Source organism: Apteryx rowi, unplaced genomic scaffold (genome assembly GCF_003343035.1).
Source record: "Apteryx rowi isolate R43461 unplaced genomic scaffold, aptRow1 scaffold_104, whole genome shotgun sequence".
NCBI classification, from domain to species: Eukaryota; Metazoa; Chordata; class Aves; order Apterygiformes; family Apterygidae; genus Apteryx; species Apteryx rowi.
The window spans coordinates 160195-180041 of NW_020447242.1; the positions used below are offsets into that span (position 1 = coordinate 160195).

Below are 19847 nucleotides of genomic sequence, written 5' to 3' on the forward strand. Positions count from 1 at the left end.
CAAGGAACGTTTTGATTCATGGTGACTGTCTCTTAAGCAGTTTCCAAAAAGCRCTGTGCTGTGCATTAAAACTTAGTTGGCAAGTGAGTGGTGCTGAGAGCAGGCAGGAGGTAGTGCATGTTTGCACAGCTTTGGGAAGCTGTTGATGAACTGTAGTGGAGACAAAATTCCTCCTATAAAAACTGCCTTTTCCCTTTTCTCAGAAGTACAGTGGAGGCTGTAGCTTTGCATGTGTGTGGCAGTGATTTAAGTAGCCTCCAATCTGGCTGCTTCCTGCTCTGCTCCCATGCTCCTCTGGCATGGCTACAAAATGCCATGCCAGCGTCTCCCTAAGCAGTGAAATGCATGGGAGGAGCTGAAGATGAAACATCGCTTCCAGATGAATTGAGATCCTTCATGAAAACCTGTATATGGGAGATCTAAGGTTTTTTTGAATGTAATGTGGAAGGCCGTGAATCAAGCATGCGCTTTAAATAGCTTGTAATTTGACAATACAGTCTTTTCAATAGACTTTTTGACAAATGAGTGTAGGTACACAAAATGGCAAAAAAAACACTAATTGCATTTAAGGTTGTAGAAGTTTGTATCACATATGTTTGATTAGTATGTGATCCAATACACATTTTATTGGTTGTGAGAGCTGCGAAACAGATTTGGATAAGATTTCTTATATTAATACAGTTTCCTTAACTCCTAAAAGAACAAATTCAGAATGTATGATTAATTGGTTGGGAACTAATGCTGAACCTGTGCACCTTTAAAATGTGTGTGGGAATAGTCCTCGTTAACAGCTCTTTTACTTATGAAATGATTTTTTTTGCCTTGACTGTGAGTCAGTGGTACGTGCATATTCAGTACAGACTGTTCAAAAAGTTTAAGGACTCTGAAACGTACTAGTCATACTGAAGTGCAGCATGGTTTTCATTTTATTTTTTGAAATTACATAATTTATTCAGACCAAAATGCACTTTTGAAACACCTAGCAAATTTTCCTATTGGAGTTCTTCCTGTGCCCATGCATGATGATGTTACACTTGGGGAGCAGGGGAAGTTAGCATGCTATGTTCAGTCTTCCTTACAGTCAAACAGCAGGAGTGTACTAGTTTGGCTTGAACTTTGTTTTGGCAGAGATCAACAAGTGAAGATGTTTGTCAATATTACGAGGAATACTAAAACTTCTGGGTTTTGTCTTATTTATTTTCAAGGCCAAACTGTTTTCAGATAGTAGTTCAGCACTTTAGTGAAGAGCATTACATCTTCTACTTTGCAGGAGAAACTCCAGAACAAGCACAGGTGAGAGCTTTTGTTGGTAAATATAACTTTAAAAGTAACTTTTTTGTCTTGTAGCATTTAATGCTATTACCCTTCTGTAACAGGAAGCAAGTTTACCACAAACAAATAGTGGCTGTGTCTATATTAGCAAATATTACCATGCAATAGTAACGGATTTGTAAAGAAAACAGCTGGTGCTGAGAAATCAGCACTTACACTCCCTCAGCACTTACACTCCACTTATACTCCCTTAGGGGTATACTTTGGACAAGTTCTAGTCTGGTCCCATGCACTGAAGTTCTGTTAACTTCTCTAGATGTTTCTGGAGAGCATCTTTTGGAGTAGTTTAATCCCAAAAAATTATTTGTTCTCCAAGACTTTTCCATGATGTAAACTAGAGCATGGTAAGTGTGAGTGATTGGGAGTTTTACTTCAAGAGCACATTCCTGGTATGAACTAAAATGTTAATACAGGTATGTCCAGTGGTCAAAAGCATACTGAGCAACTGGCTTTTACAGTTATTTGTCCTGTCCATAAAGCATTATTGTTTGTAGTCTCTGGCCCTGATCTTGCACAAAAAGTAGGATTTTCTGTTTTAAATTGGTAACATTTAGTTGTTAGTTGTCTAGCAGTTATGTTTGATTAAAAATTATAGCATTGGAGCTTAATTCACTAAAAGTCTCTTGCCAAAAGGAGAGCATATGTTGGATATGACAGTGTTCCTAGTCATCAAGTTGTTTTGGCRGTCCACAGTCTGAAATGCTCCCATTGCATCAGAAATTAAGCTTTGCATTTGATTTTCTTCAAACGTAATTAAAGCTGTCGAGAGCACTCATACACTGTTACTCAAATGAGCATGTGTAAATTTAGTGTCTTCTCCATGTTATATGCACAGAAATGCACAGATTTTCCTATTGATATAAATTTACAAAAGTCACTGAAATGACATCAGAACAATGCAGTGGCGTTTATCATGCAACTCTTAATGTACTGTCTTTGAGAAGCAACGTGCAGTATAGTAATTAATAATAATATATATAAATATCCACAACCATGAACATAGGCTTTTTGTTACATGTGCAATGTCTTGTGTTCTAAAATCAAAAAAACTTAAAAATAATTTAATGTCTAATAGGTAGAATGTCCTGTCTTCTTTCCTGAACATTTGGCATAATCTACTTTTGTTTTAGATCTGCATAATTTAAGCTGTTCAATGCATTTTTACAGAATAGTGGGATGTTTTTTATAAGATATTTTTTGGCCCAGGAAGATCAGATGCTTCACAGATACTTCTGTTTTGAGAAGTTTCAGCTTTCTATACCTTGTATTATTTCTTGAAAGAATAGTTTTATTTGTGTATTAAGAAAACTTGATGGATTTCATATGATGTGGTAAATAAATACCAAAGCAGCTGTCCAATAGATTGCATGTTGTCTTTGAGGTTTGTACAAAGCATTACTGAATGTAGTAATGTGAAGTGTAGCCTCATGCTAGTATCACTGTGCATACTATAGCACACGGTTCATTAAAACTTTGTGATGCGTAGTTTAAAGTTCTTCCTTTTGTGGAAGGTTTTGAAAGCTGAAACCTTACTCTTAAGTGGTTTACTTGAGACTAGCTGCACTTTAGGATGTGCCTGTGCTAATGGAGACGGTAATGTAAAGGGTAAGATTATAACAGGGTTTTTTTAATGACATTGTTCAATTATTCTTTGAGAGTAGGTAGCAAAAGTTTGATATACAGCCTCATGAAGACTGACTGTTAGTCAAAAACTACACTTTGTGGTTTATAAGATCAATACTAAAATTGAGGGTGGGGCCAAAAACATAAGAATGAGGCTGTAATGTATCTTGCATCCTCCAAAGTTAAGGGCTCATACAAAGCTCTTCTGTCCACAGCTTTTTCAGGCTGCAGTGACTTTTCAGAGGTGATCATGCTAGCTGGCAATGCCTCTGAGCAGCCTATCTAAGAAAAAACGTGAACAGAGACCTACACTCAGCTTGGTGTTAGGCAACCTGTTTATTTTTCTGTTCAGAATGAGATCCATCCCCTTTGCTTTCTGCATTTGTAAGCAGACAGAATGGGGGCGCAGGATACTTTTGAATGTTTCTCTGTTAAAGCTGTGTGGGTTTTTTGTTTGTTTTTGAAGTATATGCAGTAAAATTTGACTGCAATACAGAAATGCTCTGGAGAGAATAATCAGAACACAGTTTGGCTTATTAACTGTTACTTTTTCAGAAGCAACCAGGTTTTGCTTCATTTTATATACCACATGTAATTTAATGCAATATTAGTAGACTGGAAAATTGGTAAAGGTCACACTGTATATCCATTATTTATGCTTGATATTTCTAAAAGGAAAATCCTTCATATTTGCAAATCCTTTATTTGGTTTTACCAAGTGAAGATACGAATTTTGCTTTAATACTCAAATCTGCAAACTTTTGAATTACATAAAACTTAGTGTTTTTTTCCCCTCAAACTAAAGGAGCAACTTCAGATACTTGAATTTTTTTTGTTTTTTTTAGGCATGTCTGTTCCACTGCAAGAAGCTGTGTTGGACTTTGTTTTGATACTGTTCTGTGTGCTTCTCTCTTAGGACTGGATGAAAGCTCTGCAGATGTTTTGCAGTTTAAGAAAAACCAGTCCAGGGACATCAAATAAGCGTCTACGTCAGGTGAAGCTGTGTAGATACTGTGGATTTGGGGGCAGAGGGAAAGAGTGTTTTGTCTCGTTGCAAAATGATACTGATAAATCTCAGAGTTTTCCTTTCTACACTAGTAAACCCTGCATGTACTTTTTCTTTTTTGGAGTGATGCAGTACCCTTGTTAAACCAACTGGAATAACTTCCAGTTTGTTGTTAGATCCGTGCATACACAAAGAACAAAATGTTCTTTGCAATCTGCAGGTGCTTTGCTAGGTATTTTTGACCACATTTGAGTAAAAATGTCAAGAAATTCGTATTTGTATTGTCTTATCTCTTATAATTCACCACATACAGGAAACTTAAGGTTTGACAGACTTAGGTTACAGGTAACCAAGATACTAGTATAACTATTTATTTTTAGTGACAAGTGCATGTTGAACCATGCTTGTGGCTTAATTTATTTTGGGCTTCTGAGAGTGCTGTTGTGGCCAGAAGAGTTACTCGGAGATAGAGAACAGATAGTTATAAATGGCAAAGTCTGTGATGATTGGAGAATAACAGGAAAATATTTCAAGAATCCCTGGTATCTTTGAATGCTAGGAACATTGAAAATAGCTGTTTTAATTAAACAGAATAAACAATAATATGTGGTGTTTTTCAGGAAATGCGGAATTATTTTGTGGTCAGAATATATTAAAGATTAAAAATATTAAAGATGATGAATACTTCTGAAGAGCCAAACTAAGGTGAATAGACAGATGAACTAGCAGATGAAACTGGAGACTGGCAATCTAAACTAATTCTGTACTTTAAAAAGCAAAGAAAATTTTAGCCTACATGAAGGAATAGAATAGAAGATATGATACCATTTTATGTATTTGGTATTCTCATTCAAATACAGTGGTTAGTTTTAATCATCTTATATCAAAATCTGTAAAGGAAATATGAGAAAAGGGTTTTCATTGTAGGCTATAATGAGTGAAAGAATTTCTGAAATAAGTGTGAGAAGTATGGAAATGTTTAGAGAGGTGAAAAGCACAAAAAGTGTGAATGATCAAAATAGGTAAGTGTGTAAAGATCAAAAATCAAACACTTCCATTTCTATCTTGCACAAATTTTATCAGGGAGACTTAAAAGCTTAAATTTAAGAGCAGAAAAAGTAGTAGATGCTATGATCAATTAGTTTGTGTTTGCATGGTCTGCACATTACAGTGGAAGAAAAAGAGCTAATCAGTGTTTACTGAACAGTGGCTTTGTGGCATCAGCTGTCTTCTASGGGAGTTTAAAGAAACTTTACTATGGAATTTTATGTAAAGATGTGTTTTGGGGTTTCTTGAACTGTCCCTTGTGACTTTTGGTCCTGAATATTTGAATTTAAATGGAATATTGACCTGATCAAGTATATTTCCTGTACTTACTGTCTAATTTGATTTTAGTTGGTATCAGTAGATGTTGGATTGAGCTATGAATTACATGTGATTTAGAAATTTGTACAATAGTAGACTGTTTAAAACATTCATTCTTACTGTAAAAGATTTCAGAGCGTTCACTTTTCATTTTCTGGAAATTTTGAATTGCCAAGTACTATAATATTGAGAATTTGTAGTATAGAATGTTTTCCTTTTAGTGGGAAAACAGGTTGCAGTGTGCTGAACAAGGGAATTTTATAAAGTCTGCTAGAGAAACACCAAATATTCTGTTGTGTTTGGAGTAGTCCATTGCTCTTATTTAAGATGTCTGTGACTTATTTAAGTCATATAAGTTATATAACTAACTTATTTGTCTATGACATAGACATCTAAGCCTGATGTCTATGACTTCAGCAGAATTTTCTATACATAKAAAAGTTAATGCTTGCATTTTCTAATGTCTCATAGAGATAGTTTTAAAGGATAAAAATAGGATGTGTTAAAAACATGGTACTGAAGATTTGTTTTCAATAGTTATATTTGAGTTACTCTGAATGTGTCATTGGTGCTTCTTAAAATGTTGTTCGATTACTCTTGTTCCTGTTCCTCGTGTTAGGAAATTATAATTTGGTATTTATACATTAACATTAAACTTCCACAGGGGGGAAAAATTCCATTCTTGTGGGGTTTTTTTATTTTATTCTTTAGCAAAAAGAAATAAATTTTGTGTATTTTCTTTAGGTCAGCAGTCTTATTTTGCATGTAGAAGAAGCTCATACGCTCCCTGTAAAGCATTTTACTAATCCATATTGTAACATCTACCTGAACAGTGTCCAGGTAGCAAAAACGCATATCAGGGAAGGGCAGAACCCTGTATGGTCAGAAGAATTTGTCTTTGAGTAAGTCTTAATCTTCTTGAATTGTTGAATTTCACTTGAAAGTTGAATTGCATTTTAAAAATCTTAACACTATGTATTTTGCATATTCTTTTTAAAAATACTGTATATGTGGTTATACAGCTAGCTGGCTTTTGGCTGCTAATGCTTGGGCAGAATGTTCTGTAGGCACCTAAATATCTCTGTTAATATAAGTGTCTTTGGCTGATGGTGAGAATTCAGGATTGAAATAACTTTAAATGCCAGCTAAGTATAGTATTAATTGGGGCTTTCTGTCTTTTCTCCTAGTGATCTTTCATCTGATATTAATAGATTTGAGATAAGTCTTAGTAACAAAACAAAGAAAAGTAAAGATCCAGATATATGTAAGTATGTAAAAAATACATATATACTGCAACAATGTATACTTTGTGCAATTGTCATTACTCTTGTCAAACACTGTCACAGGAGAATTAAGTATACTGTATTTTTATTGCTTCCCTACCACTGTATTAGTGTGTTTTGGATGTCTGTTTCTAACTCTGCATTAATATTTTTACAATGAGAACCTGCATGATTTTTAGTAATAAAATGCACAGTAATCCAACCCTTATGGCTTTCCTAGCTCTATTCTGTAATAGCCATTATGTTATACTGTGACCATGCTTAGCAAAAAGCAGGAAGAAAGAGAGGCTGCTCTATAAAATGCCATGTTTTTGCTAAGTTAACTCCTTTCATTTGCTTTAAGTCTGACTGTGGAATTTCTTTTGTCCTTTTCATTTTTTTTGTTGCTTCCCAGTGAGAGAGAAAGGGAGGAAAGGTAGTGCTTTCACTGYTTAAAACAAACAAACAAACAAAAAAGCATGAAAAAACCTACTCAGTCTCTGGAGCAAAATTTTCCCACTGTTTTCTTTTCTCCAGTTTTATCTCATCTGTGTATCTTCCTTGTACCACTCCTGGGCTTATAGCTGATTTTACTTCAATATTACTTTGAATGGAAAAGGATCTTGCTTCCTTCTGCCTTTTATACAAGTTCCCAGGAATTTACTTTCCTTTTCCCATCTAGACAGTAAATTAATATCAAGATGGATAGATAAGATAATAGCAAGGTATAAAGCTGTCAGCTTTCTAGAAGAGAAAGGGCTTGGTTTGAGGAACTTGGATTCTAAGCTTTTAGACATCAGAAAAATGTTGTTTTAGTTCTCTTCCCACACAATGTGTTTTCAGTGGTTTTCTTTTTTTAATTCGAGGTGTTTTGTTTCCAGTGGTATTTGTTCTGCAGTGACTAAAGCCCCTTACCTCCTCTTTGCCTGCAGTGCAGGCCCTTCTAAGATTTGTTATGAGTATTTTTCTTTTCCGTTGTGTTCAGACTTGTCTGTTCCAAAGCCCAGCACTGTACTTATCTATTGCTATTGTTTTTGGTTTGCATATATGGTGTTATTAGCCTGTTATGTTTGCCTCAGTGTTAACATCTTGTTTTTTTTTTTTTTTCAAAGAAGAGATTTGTAGGGAAACCTTGACCAAAGTAGAAGAATTACTGCTCAGATTGAATGCTCTTGCAGAACCTAATTTAGTTTCAGAACTCTTGGCCCTTCCTCTGACTACAGAATTTTCTGCATACCAGGAGGAAAAAGATATATCCCCTCTGACAGACAAAAGGCTTATCCAATTGTAATTGTGACCTTGTCTTGCACTTGTTCCTGCGTTCTTTTGAACTAGAAAATCTTTATTTAGGCCAAAACCCTGGTTAGTAAGAGAACCTTTTAAAGGATAATTCATGAATGAAATACTGAAGTAACTTCTTTCAAAGTGTTCTTGTAGTTTCCTTCTCTGTCCAGATCAAGGAGATTGTGTTGACTTTGGGTATATCCAACTGGTGGAAGGTGATGGAACATTTCCCTTATCTAGGTCAGGATGCTTGGCAATGTTTCTGGATTGCAGTTAGGTAGACTCTTAAAGAATAACTCAATGGTGCTTTCCTTTTGGGTTAAGGAATAGACTAAATCAACTTGAATTAACAAGTATCTCTGCCTACATCCCCAGCTGTATTAAAAATTTGAAGTATATGGGAAAAATCTGAGCTAAAGCAGACCTTATCCAACTTGCCTGTGTGCTGTGTTGCCTTAAACAGCCTCTCCAAAAGCAAGAGAATCAGTTTCTAAATGTTATCCTTCTCAGCCTTAGTTGTCAAATGTAGATTGTTCTGAAGTGGGTTAAGTCAGCTTTCCTGTTTGCTCTTCCTGCTGTATAAAGCAGATTGAGGACTCAAAAATCTGGTATTGGTTTCACTGCTTTATTTCCCTCATCATACATAGAAGTCAATACCAAAAGTGATATGAGCATGAGGGCTAACTTTTTACAAGTCTTTGACTTTGAAGTTTGCCTATTAAGTATTCATTCTGTAATTATTTTAGTATTTTTGCTTTTAAGAGGTCACTTGAGATATTCAGAAATAATGATACTAAACAGTATAGCATCGATTTTCAAAATTTTTTTTGTTTTACTAACAGTACTTTTGGATATGAATTTATTCAAATATATATAAATATGGCTTGAAAAAATAGTCCTAGAAGATCAGGAATGTATTAATAGACTTTGCTACTGCTACTAGAAACTGTTATGCTCAGGTTTTGTCAGACAGTGGAACCAGTAAATCTCTCAGAGCAGTTCCATGTAGGGTTCAGTTGGGGTGGAATTTCTGGTTTGTTTTTGCACCTGGATAGTTGGTTAATTTCAAATTCATTCATGTTGAAAAACAAAACACTTTTATTATAGAGGCAGTCACCTCATGCAGGCAGGTCCATAGAGCAAAATGTTAGCCTCTGTTTCTTTTAACAAAAAATTGTTACTGTGCTGCACATTTGCCAGTGGCACTGGAAAATAAGCCTACTATGGCAGGCTTAAGACTTAGTTTCTTCCCTCCCATATTCTCCAGCAAATATGCACTAAATACATTTGGGGCCAAGTAGGTAACACTGTCAGACAGACATGTGTGGACTTTGGACAATTGGTAGAAACTCAGACTGGAGCCTGTGAGGCACTTATTAATGGTAGTAACAACATATGTGTCCGCTGCTACAAGAGAACAAAAGGAAGGTGTCCACAGTCCCTCCTTTGAAGAACAGACTGAGTATAAAAAGGTTCCAGCCCTTAACAGCTCCTCATCAGCTTGTAGAATGGGCTGTGCTAACCTGTCAGTGAGTTGTGCATGGGAAGGCCAGGATTTAGGATGCCCATCTATTGAACAATTTCTTCTTTTGTTAACATTAAGTTGGGCTTTTATTCTGAATCAGTAATGGTAAATATTTTGGGGGGTTGAGGGGGGGACAGGTTCTGGTTGGGTTCAACAAAGGCTGCACCGTAAATTTGGGGTTATTTCCAGTCTGAGGAAAATGTAAGTTTGAACTATCTTTCAGTTTGATTCCCAGGTCAGAATTATTAACCATCAAAATATAAACTTATTACTAGTTATTAATCCCTACGTATGTGCCTTATATATGCAAGCAAGACGAGAAAGAAACACTTTGAGTTACGGACGCTTGAGAGTTTTGATGCTGGGAAGAAATATTCTAGGAAGGTTAATTGCTTATCTGTCCTGAAGTGATAGCCCCATCCATGCTTGTGATAAATAGCAGATGATGACGAATTGATTTACCCACTACTTGACTCACCTGTGTGTTACCTTATATCAAATGATCAACTCCAAAGAATATGAAATATTCACATGGAAGGTCTTTGTGTGCATTATAAATGTGGTAGTGTTTGGTTCCACAGTCTGATTAGGCAAATGATACCCCAACGTATATTCCAAAATTGGGGCAGTAGAAAGTCTACTAGTACAGTTGTTAATTTCTGCAAGGCAGTGTTGTCTATGGGCTTTGCAGAAAAGGGGAAAAAATGAGATGAGACTCTATTTATTTATTTTTTATTGTGAGTGACTTAGTAGAATGTAGATCTCGATGAGATGAACAGAAAAAGGGTGTTTTCTTGGAATGTTCAGACAGTCTGACACGTTAGATGTGAAACTCGGAGGGGATTGTATATTCCATCTTAGGAAGTTGTGGATATTTTATAGGTAGAATATTCTTTGCAAGTGTCTGGACCCTTTACGTGAGAAACAACTCTGTTCAGGAGAGGGTGGGCTTGCTTGGGAATGGTCAGCGAGTTGTCTGCTGTAGCTTGCTTGTCAACTGTTAGACCAGACTTCAGTTGTGGTCAAATGGGTGAGCTTGGTAATTTTAAGGTGCCAACACCACTAAAAGGTGAATTCATGATTTTGCTGCTCTTGAGCTGATTTTTATCATTACCTAGACAGTAAGCTGTAGTAAAACTAATAATTAACAGAAATAGTGATAACAAAATAGTTCAAGAGGTGACAGATGGAGATGTGAGTACAACACTGAAAAGAGGACAGTGAATTCTAATCACATTATCTGTTTTAATTTTCTGATTGCTACCTAGATTTGAACAAACCCTTTCACAAATTTATTTTTTCTACTACTTTACTGTGTCCAGTTCTGGGCTCAGCAGTACAAGAGAGATACGGAGCTACTGGAGCGGGTCAGTGAAGGGCTGCTAAGATGATTAAAAGACTTAGAGCATCTCGTGAGAAAAGGCTGAGAGAGCTGGGACTCTTTAGCCTGGAGAAGAGAAGACTGAGAGGGGATCTTATCAATGCATATAAATATCTGAAGGGAGGGCATAAAGAGGATGGGGCCAGACCCTCTTCAGTGGTACCCAGTGACAGGACAAGAGGCAACGGGCACAAACTGAAACACAGACAATTCCATCTGAACATAAGGAGAAACTTCTTCACTGTGAGGGTGACAGAGCACTGGAACAGGTTGCCCAGAGAGGTTGTGGAGTCTCCTTCTCTGGAGATATTCAAAAGTCGTCTGGACACGATCCTGGGCAATGTGCTCTAGGTGACCCTGCCTGAGCAGGGGCTTCGGGCTAGATATCTCCAGAGGTCCCTTCCAACCTCAACCATTCTGTGATTTTGTGATACTTGGGTGTTACAAAGAAAACTATATTAATATCTGTGTGGTGTTTTCAAATGTATATGTATACTTTATTTACAAAATGCCTTATTTCAGATTGAGTATATGGGAGTCTGTTAAACCATTGAAGCGATTATCTGTTAATATATTGATGGCATAAATCTTGTGGGTTTTTTGGTGGTGGTGGTGTGGTTTTTTGGTTTTTTTTTTAATTAATACTCTTACTGAAACAAGATGACATGCACCAAAAATAAAATGCTTTTATTCAATACTAGCACTGTTTTGCTGGAAATAACTTATGTGAACAATGCTTTTTTCCTTAAGTGTTTATGCGTTGCCAATTAAGCCGATTACAGAAAGGACACGCAACAGATGAGTGGTTTCAGCTCAGTTCCCATGTACCATTAAAGGGTATTGAGCCAGGATCTTTGCGTGTTCGAGCACGATATTCTATGGAGAGGATCATGCCAGAAGAGGAGTACAGTGAGTTTAAAGAGGTATCAAGTTGTTTAACTTTCCTTAGTTTATCTGTCAAAACAATTCATTTTGTCTGTTGTTTGAGACAGACTTCAACAACACTGGTTGACCTCTTTAAGCACTGCTTGTAGTAACATATGGATGTCACTGTCGTTGTATGATATCAGTTTTTCCAAAACTATGATATAGTAGAAGTTGTTTCTGAACATCATAAAGTTCTGTTTTCCTTTCAGCTTATACTCCAAAAGGAGCTGCATGTAGTGTATGCCTTATCACATGTTTGTGGACAGGACAGAACTCTGTTGGCAGGCATTTTATTGAAGATTTTTCTTCATGAAAAGCTTGAGTCATTGTTGTTACGAACACTAAATGACAGGGAAATAAGCATGGAAGGTACTGTACTAAATACCCTAACCTTGAATTCAGTTTACAGAAACTGTGTGTGCACGGGGAGGGGAGGGCCGCTCTGGTGTTGTCTCTTTATTCTCTTCCATCCCCTCGGTTACATCATATATAAAATTGTAAGCACAGCATTTTTTTACTCTGCTTTTTGTTGTCGTCTTTTCACAGCTTTTCATTTTATCCCTCTTTTTTTAGACGAAGCTACTACCTTGTTTCGTGCCACCACTTTAGCAAGTACGCTTATGGAGCAGTATATGAAAGCCACAGCAACACGTTTTGTTCACCATGCACTGAAAGACTCTATATTAAAGATAATGGAAAGCAAGCAGTCCTGTGAGGTGATACTTTAAACCATGCTTTTAAACACTTTGATTTGTTGAAACAGTTATTTACTGGTTGGTGCTGTTATGTTTTATGTTTGTGTTAAATACTAGCTTTAGAGGCACTTAATAATCTTTCAGAACTAAACTTTATTTACATAAGAAATACAGGAACTTGACTCATTAGGATATCTTTTTCTAGATGTTGGCTTGAATAATATAGTAGCACTTTCCATGGTAGCACTTTTAAAATGTTTTTAACTCACACTTCTTTAAATTGTATGTTTATTCTTTAGCAATTCTGCACTGTTCCGTAGCGTGTACTGAATGGCCTAACCTAAATAGCTTCTGGTAAACTCTAGATGTAATAGAAATCAATGTCTGAACTTAATTTTAATTTATAGCTCCATGATGTTATTCACTGTTTGTTATTGATCCTATCTCCTTTTCTAAACCAACCYTCTTAATTTCTGTGTTTCACTCTAACTTAATTGCAGAAAGGATGGGGATCCTCAGAAGATTGGATTAAAAGATATGAAAAGGTTTTGTAGATGGATAGTGTTAAACATCTGTGCTACTAAAAGCTATGCAKAGTATACTAAAACTTAAAAACATTGCTTGTTCATATTAGTTTCCTGGCTAGCCATTGAAGCAGACGTTTAAATTCTCTACAAGTCTGAGACTTGTACAGCAGCAGAGTATTAATTTAGTTTGAAATAGTATTCAATGTGTCATATTATCAAGTTACAGATGTAGTTCTATTTAGGAGAAGCTTAGTCTATTTTTTTCCTTTGATTTTAGTTAAATCCCTCAAAGTTGGAAAAAAATGAAGATGTAAACACTAATTTGGCACATCTACTCAGTATACTGTCAGAATTGGTGGAGAAAATATTCATGGCTGCAGAGATACTGCCTCCGTAAGTATGCACTCTTCTGTTCAAATTTGTATTTGAAAATTCCTGCTTGTGTGATTTACATTGCACCTTAATGGTGTTCTTACTGGTTCATCTTTTACTTATTAGTCCTAAGACTAAGTTCTTCAGGGTTATTATATGCACAGAGGAAAAAATATATATTTTCAGGAATTAATTCTGCTTTTTGCACAAAAGCTTCTGGCTAGCACATACATGTGCTTTTGTTTGAGGGAAAAGCTGCTAGATCCAAGGAATAAGGGAAAGAAGAAAAATAAAAATAGCAATATATTACTTCCACAAAGAGGTAGAAGACAGTACTAGTTAGCAGACAGTTGTAAATATTTTAAGTTGCTTACAAATTCTTTCCTGTCATCATCTTCCTCCTGGGTGGGAAAAAGGGATGCATTATTAACAACATATTAAAAATATGAACATGTGGTAGTAGAATGACAGCATGTGGGGTTTTTTGAATTCTAAAATCTATGCTCATGGTTTGGATTTGAACCATTTAATAAAAAGTGTATAGTACTAACTTTTCTTTCACTGTATCGTTAGCTTTTAATGTAAACAAAACCCTGAATTTTGGAATGGTAGGATAGCACAGAAATCTCTCTTGTGTTGGTGATGGCAAGGTTTAGCAATAAGTTACCTTCTTTTGTAGTAGATGATGCAGGTTTCAACATTTTTGGAAATACACCACATTACTCCCACTTTTTGATGGGATACTACTATTGCTCTAATTGCTCATCTACTTTTAAATACTACCCTTATTTATGTAAAGAAAAATTGTTACTCATTCAGTTAAAAAGGGCAAAATTAAAAAATAAGACCAAATCATCCCGTCCTTGCTTAAAATGAAACACTATTTGAGAAATAGGAAACAAATGGTTATAAAACATTTAATTTGCATCTGAGTAATCATCAGATCTTAACTGCACAAATAGAAGTGTGTATTGAGGGAAGACTTTCTTTGCCATTTGTAAATGGACTTGTCACAGCAGTTCTTTAAAGTTATTTAAAAATTTATGTCTAAATTATAAACCTGGTGTTGGTAATACTTCCTCATCAAGCAGTAGGTTGGACTAGATCGTTTCTGACCAGCTTTTTTTTTTCTTTTCCTTTTTTTTTGATTTTTGCGATGTTTAATGGAAAGACTAATTAGCTATAATTTTTACAGAACGTTGAGGTATATTTATGGATGCTTACAGAAGTCTGTTCAAAACAAGTGGCCTGCTAACACCACCATGAGAACCAGAGTTGTTAGGTAAGTTACTTGTTGCTTTATTCTATGCTGAATAATCTTTTGAAGTCTTAATAAGAGGTACTTCAACTGTTTTTCTTTCAGTACTAAAATTTTATAGTACTTGTATAGGTTACAACAATATTAAAGATCTTTATGATACTGAGGCATGATATCCCAATTAAGGGTTAAGAGCTTGCTAGATTCTTAGTCATGCAGTTAGAGCCTTGGCAGAAAAAGATGGTGTAGTATAGAGGTCAGTATAGCTTTACTTAATAGTTTTAACTTCGAATTTACTTGTATTTTTGTTAAGTTTTACAAACTAATCTACAATGTTGTTTTTCTTTTCCATGTTTGGAAAGAAAAGCTTCTGTCAAAGTGATAGTTAACCTTTGTGATATTTGTAGAGAATAGTGATCTCTGAAGATCATGTTCCTGTCATATGCTATTTGCGGGACCATGCCTTATCCAGGGACTCTTATGTAGTGTGTGTTAATTACTGGAGAAGTCTTACAAGTGTAAGACCTGACAGGATAAGGAAATTAATACTGTCTCAGAAAGATGATTGGACTGTCACTAGATTTCACAGAGGTACTGTGTGTTAGAATACATAGTTTTCTGCGTCAGTTAAGCCTCTCAGTGCTGATAACACACTCTATGTTGATTTCTGAAAATAAGTAGGTCTGTACTGTCCCACCTTTGTTTCACTTCTCTGCTCTGGCCCAATCATGCTAAAACACTCCAGAGCCCCTGCAAAAATGTTGCAGGCTACTGAACCTGGCTTCTCTGAACTGGCATTGAGTACAAAAGCTCCAGTCCTCATTCATCAAATTGAATACACAAGTTTTTCCCCTTGACTCCATCTTTTGCCAGTGTAGGTCAAATGAAAATCTTTGACATAAGGTGAGGTCTTGGCACAATTTTTGGAAATGATACTGGTGGTTTAAGGGTATCACAGCCACATCTTTCCTTTACTTGCTTTACCTTTTTTGCAGGCCTGACTTGTTGGTAGACAAGTGTAGTATTTGGCACCGATATGATTTGCTAAGGTTAATCTCCCATTGGAGGAAGTCTTCCAGATGACTTGTCTTTAGTTTATCATTTTGACACCAGAAGCCTTGGCTTATGTCACTTAGCACCTACTGTAGGCCTTTTGCCTTCAAATTGAGACTGCTATTACAAGAGGTGATGGGGCTAGCCTATTGCAGGGGTGTAGAAGTGAGTACAGTATCTCTCCCTGTTCCTCCCCACCTTCAGAGAACCCTGTGGCTTGCCTTAAGTGGATACATTCAGCATTTCCCTTGGTTTCCATTATTTACAGCATCCAGAATTTATGCTGGATGGTATAAACATTGGATCCTTCTCTCATCCTCTTAGTCTCCACAAGCAGATATTTGTGACTCCTCCCTGGAGTACAGAGTTTTGCAGCCTTCAGTGAAGAATATTATCTTTTATTGCACTGGCTTTGGTCCATGATTATGATCAAGTATTCAGAGATGAGTGGACAGTGTATCTGAGCAGCTACCCCGATATATCATTTGGAAAGTGCTGCTGTTTCTGTCTGGTTGTAAACCTCACACTTAAGTATTGACTCATTCTTAATTTAAGCAGCTTAACCAGTGTAAGAAGCAACAAATCTCCCAGATCTGCAAGGTCCATCCAGTTTCATACCTCAGTTGCCTTCAATTTCAGGCTGTCTAAAAGAGAAACCATTGTGTGTGCCATGACTTCCAAACTACTTCCTTACAGCTTTAAGTCAATTGCATAGAAAATATTCTTCACAGTGGGCCAGAACTGTTGCCTCATCAACCCAGAATTCATGGTTGCTGAAGAAATAAGAAACTGTTATAACAGCATGCTAGAATTCAGATGTTTTGGACATATGGAAGGTGTGTTAACCTCACTGCTGCATGTATCACTTCCAAGTAGTAATGGACRATACTGTTGCTGATACTTTTCAACAAGCAAGGTAGTGTAAGGTCCCCTGCCCTTCTTTTGTATGTAGTCGGGCTTTGGTATTGCTGCAGTGAAAAACCAGTCTGCTAGTACTGTCCAAGCATTCTGAACAAAATGAGAGATGTTCAGATTGCTTCTGTTGGTTCATATGTGACTTCATCATATAGCAATCTTCCCGAATTATGGTTAACCTGAGGTGGATATATTTTACTTCAGCTATTAACAAAGCTAGATTTTTCACATGCTAACCTGAAGGCTATTTTAGGTTTCTATTGGATGAGTTCCTAATTCTGCAGTCAAAGCCCTTTTCCCCAGCTTTCTAGATTGTCTAGGCGGCAGCAATTACTTCTGTAAGGATGGTATCTGATTCAGAATTATTCTTCTAGGATAGTGTACTGTCATCAGGATATGGATTTGCTTAAGCTGAACGAAGGCCATGTTGCTGCCAAAAGAACGGTTGCTGCCATTCTGACTGTGTGCTCCTGCTTTCCCTATGTCTGCTTGGGAGAGCAGGTGGCTAGAGGATGAATTACTTGCTGTAGCAGACATGGGAACGCTTACTTGCAGGAGGTGGGAGAGCAGGCGCTCCTCCTTTTTGAAGCCAGTGTGGACTTAGATTGGTTTCAGTATGGCTTTACAGTGTAAGTTTCTTTCCAAGGTGGTTTGAGGTTCACCTTAACTGGGAAATCATTATGCCTGTTTTTCAATTTTTATCCCAGCTGAAATCATATGAAGACTTTCTCAATTAACAAATGTATTCAGAGTGCAGGCTGGTTGTTTGTTATCAATATCAAAAAGATTTCCACGCTGACTTGAATCCTTAATGACTACAAAATTGTTCAATAATAACCTCAAAGAATTAATGTAAAAAATACAATTTTCTTCCCATTTCAGTGGCTTTGTTTTTCTTCGACTGATTTGTCCTGCTATCCTGAACCCAAGGATGTTTAATATCATCTCAGGTGACTATATGCTTCAGACTGAATTCATACTTTATACAGTAATAGGCATCAATTTACTTTAGCATCTAATCTAGCAAAATATAAAATTTTTATTTGAACAGTGTCCAAAGTCATGTTGTCCACATCACTTGATTGACTTTCTCCCTACAGCAGCCAAAGGCTACCTCAAAGGTTAGACAGTGTTTATCTCCAATGTCTTGTTTTAAAGTCCAGAAAACATGCTTTGCACTATTTAAATGATATAATGCTGAACTCTGAGTTAGTCTAGCAGTGTAATGCTATACAGTTTAGCAGTGTGTAAAAAAATTAAGTGTGTGCTGGTCTTCAGATCTCATTTCAAATACAATGCAATGCCAAAGTTTATAGCTGAAATTCAGTTTTATCTCTTAAATGTAAAAGATCTATAGAGTTGAAAATGTCTGCAGAGCCTGGAATATCTTTGTGTACCTAGAAAATTATGCTTGAATAACTTGCCTGAAATTGCTGTTCAGATAACTTCCAGATGTTGCAGAAGTCTTTACTTTGACTCATTAAGTATGGCCAGTCTCAAAAAAGGAATCTTAAAGATGAGCTTTAACGGTGAAGGCATGGGTTATTCCATGGCAGCTGCCTTAAGCACCTAAAAATATTTCTCGTCGTTTTTAAGTTACAGATGTAGTTGAGGTCTTACACAAGCATCAACTATTACATTTGTTACTGTTGTTCTAGACCTAATGCTGTGTTGAAAGGATTTTGGGGCTGAAGTTTTGCTATATTCCTCATGTGAGAGGAAAAAAGGAAATGCATAAACTACTGGTGGGAAAACTGTATTATTAAAATAGTGGGACATCCAAGTTCCTTAGTTTTTGAAAGTTTGTTTGTCTTTTCTTTTTTTTTTTTGCAAAGGTCCCCCCAACCAAGGGGTGCTTTCTCAATTTTAGCAGTAAAATGCTGATTTGAAAATGGGAAGAACTTAGGGTGATTGTGTCAGAAACCCTTTAGGAAAAAGTGCTTTTGCAGGGGGGAGGGGGCGGTTTTCCAGACATGTTTTCTGTGCTCTCTCTCATTAAGCTATACCAAATGAGAAGGCCAGTATCAGCCCAAAAGTTCCTTTCTCTCACCCTGTAATTCTCATACATGGCTTAGGGAAGGCATTTAAGAAAATATGGCCTTGTACAGTATTCAGTCTTTCAGTATTTTATTCAGATAATTTGCAAGTTAATTGCTTCCTGACTTGGGAACTGCATTGAGTCCACTGTGTCTATAGCTGTAAATACAGTTACTACACATGAATTTGCATAAATCACTTTTAAGCTTGTCTGTAAGTATTTAAGTTCTGTTCAGAAGTCCAGCTAATATTCTTGATCATTGCCAAGTAAATTTAAGAGTATTTATAAAGCTTCTAGAGCTTTTTAAAAAAGGTGTGTGTGTGTGTGGGGGGGTCCTCTTACTTTTGGGACAAAGCTTCCAACATGCATTCTTTCCATAATGGGAGAAAAAACATTCTGAAGTCTGCGTGCATAGATACGCATTAGTTTTCAGCAGCAATGTGTCTATCCTGTTGCTTCAACAGCTGTTCACAAAAATCTTTGTTTCAAAAGCAAATCCTGTGTTTCAGCCTTCTTAAATGATTTAACTTCAGATTAGGAGGACTGATCTAAAAGAAGTTCCACTAGTAATGTAGACTAGTAATGTTTTCCACCAATGCTTCTTCAAAGGGATGTAGGGTACCAAGCGCTAGATACTAAGAACTACTGAGATTAGATGTATGATTAGTGCCTCAGTATAAGCTCCAGCTATGCATAAAAAGCTAGATATTATTTTTCAATGGATTGCAGTGCTGGAGGGAGGGCAGGGAGGAAGACAGGAGATCAAATGATGCACATAGACAAGGAACAGTATATAGCATTCATACGAAGAATTGAAAAATTTAGAGTTTATATAATGATCATGACAATTTTGGTACCATTAAATGGCCTATAAACGGAAAGCTAAGTTTGACCATAACTGTAGAAAATATTTTGCAAGAAACTCCTGGTACTGTCACTTGTTGGGGGGGGGGGGGCGGGGAGGAAATGAGGTTAACATTAGGTGCTTGCATTTGCTTTGTACAGCAAGTAGCTATACTTTCTTGGAAATGCACGCCACAACTGCATGTAATGTTTAGTCTGACTTCCTGGTGCTAGTAATTTAAAGTGTAACTTGCATAACATTGCAGGACCCACTTATGTGGGCTTACACAAATAAGGAAAAAGGTAAACTCAGTTTTTTTATTCTAACAACAAATAATCATCCTTTTAACAGAACTGTTTCATTTTTGTAAAAAGGCTTTTCACTTAATTCACAGAGCTTTTTTTAAACTTAGGCTTCTGAGGAACAATATTTTGCATACT

The 19847-nt window shown here is 36.4% G+C and overlaps 1 protein-coding gene across 1 annotated transcript in view; it reads left to right on the top strand.

The window, feature by feature from the left end:
* RASA1 (RAS p21 protein activator 1) overlaps nucleotides 1-19847 on the top strand; it is a gene marked incomplete at its 5' end in the record, with an annotated part of 68150 nt that overhangs the window by 39158 nt on the left and 9145 nt on the right. Inside the window, 10 exons of the mRNA XM_026067335.1 lie at nucleotides 1206-1293; nucleotides 3872-3949; nucleotides 6071-6228; nucleotides 6514-6590; nucleotides 11529-11701; nucleotides 11915-12074; nucleotides 12279-12421; nucleotides 13205-13320; nucleotides 14495-14581; nucleotides 17408-17475. Coding sequence (XP_025923120.1) covers nucleotides 1206-1293; nucleotides 3872-3949; nucleotides 6071-6228; nucleotides 6514-6590; nucleotides 11529-11701; nucleotides 11915-12074; nucleotides 12279-12421; nucleotides 13205-13320; nucleotides 14495-14581; nucleotides 17408-17475 — 1148 coding nt within the window. The remainder of the gene's footprint in view (nucleotides 1-1205; nucleotides 1294-3871; nucleotides 3950-6070; nucleotides 6229-6513; nucleotides 6591-11528; nucleotides 11702-11914; nucleotides 12075-12278; nucleotides 12422-13204; nucleotides 13321-14494; nucleotides 14582-17407; nucleotides 17476-19847) is intronic.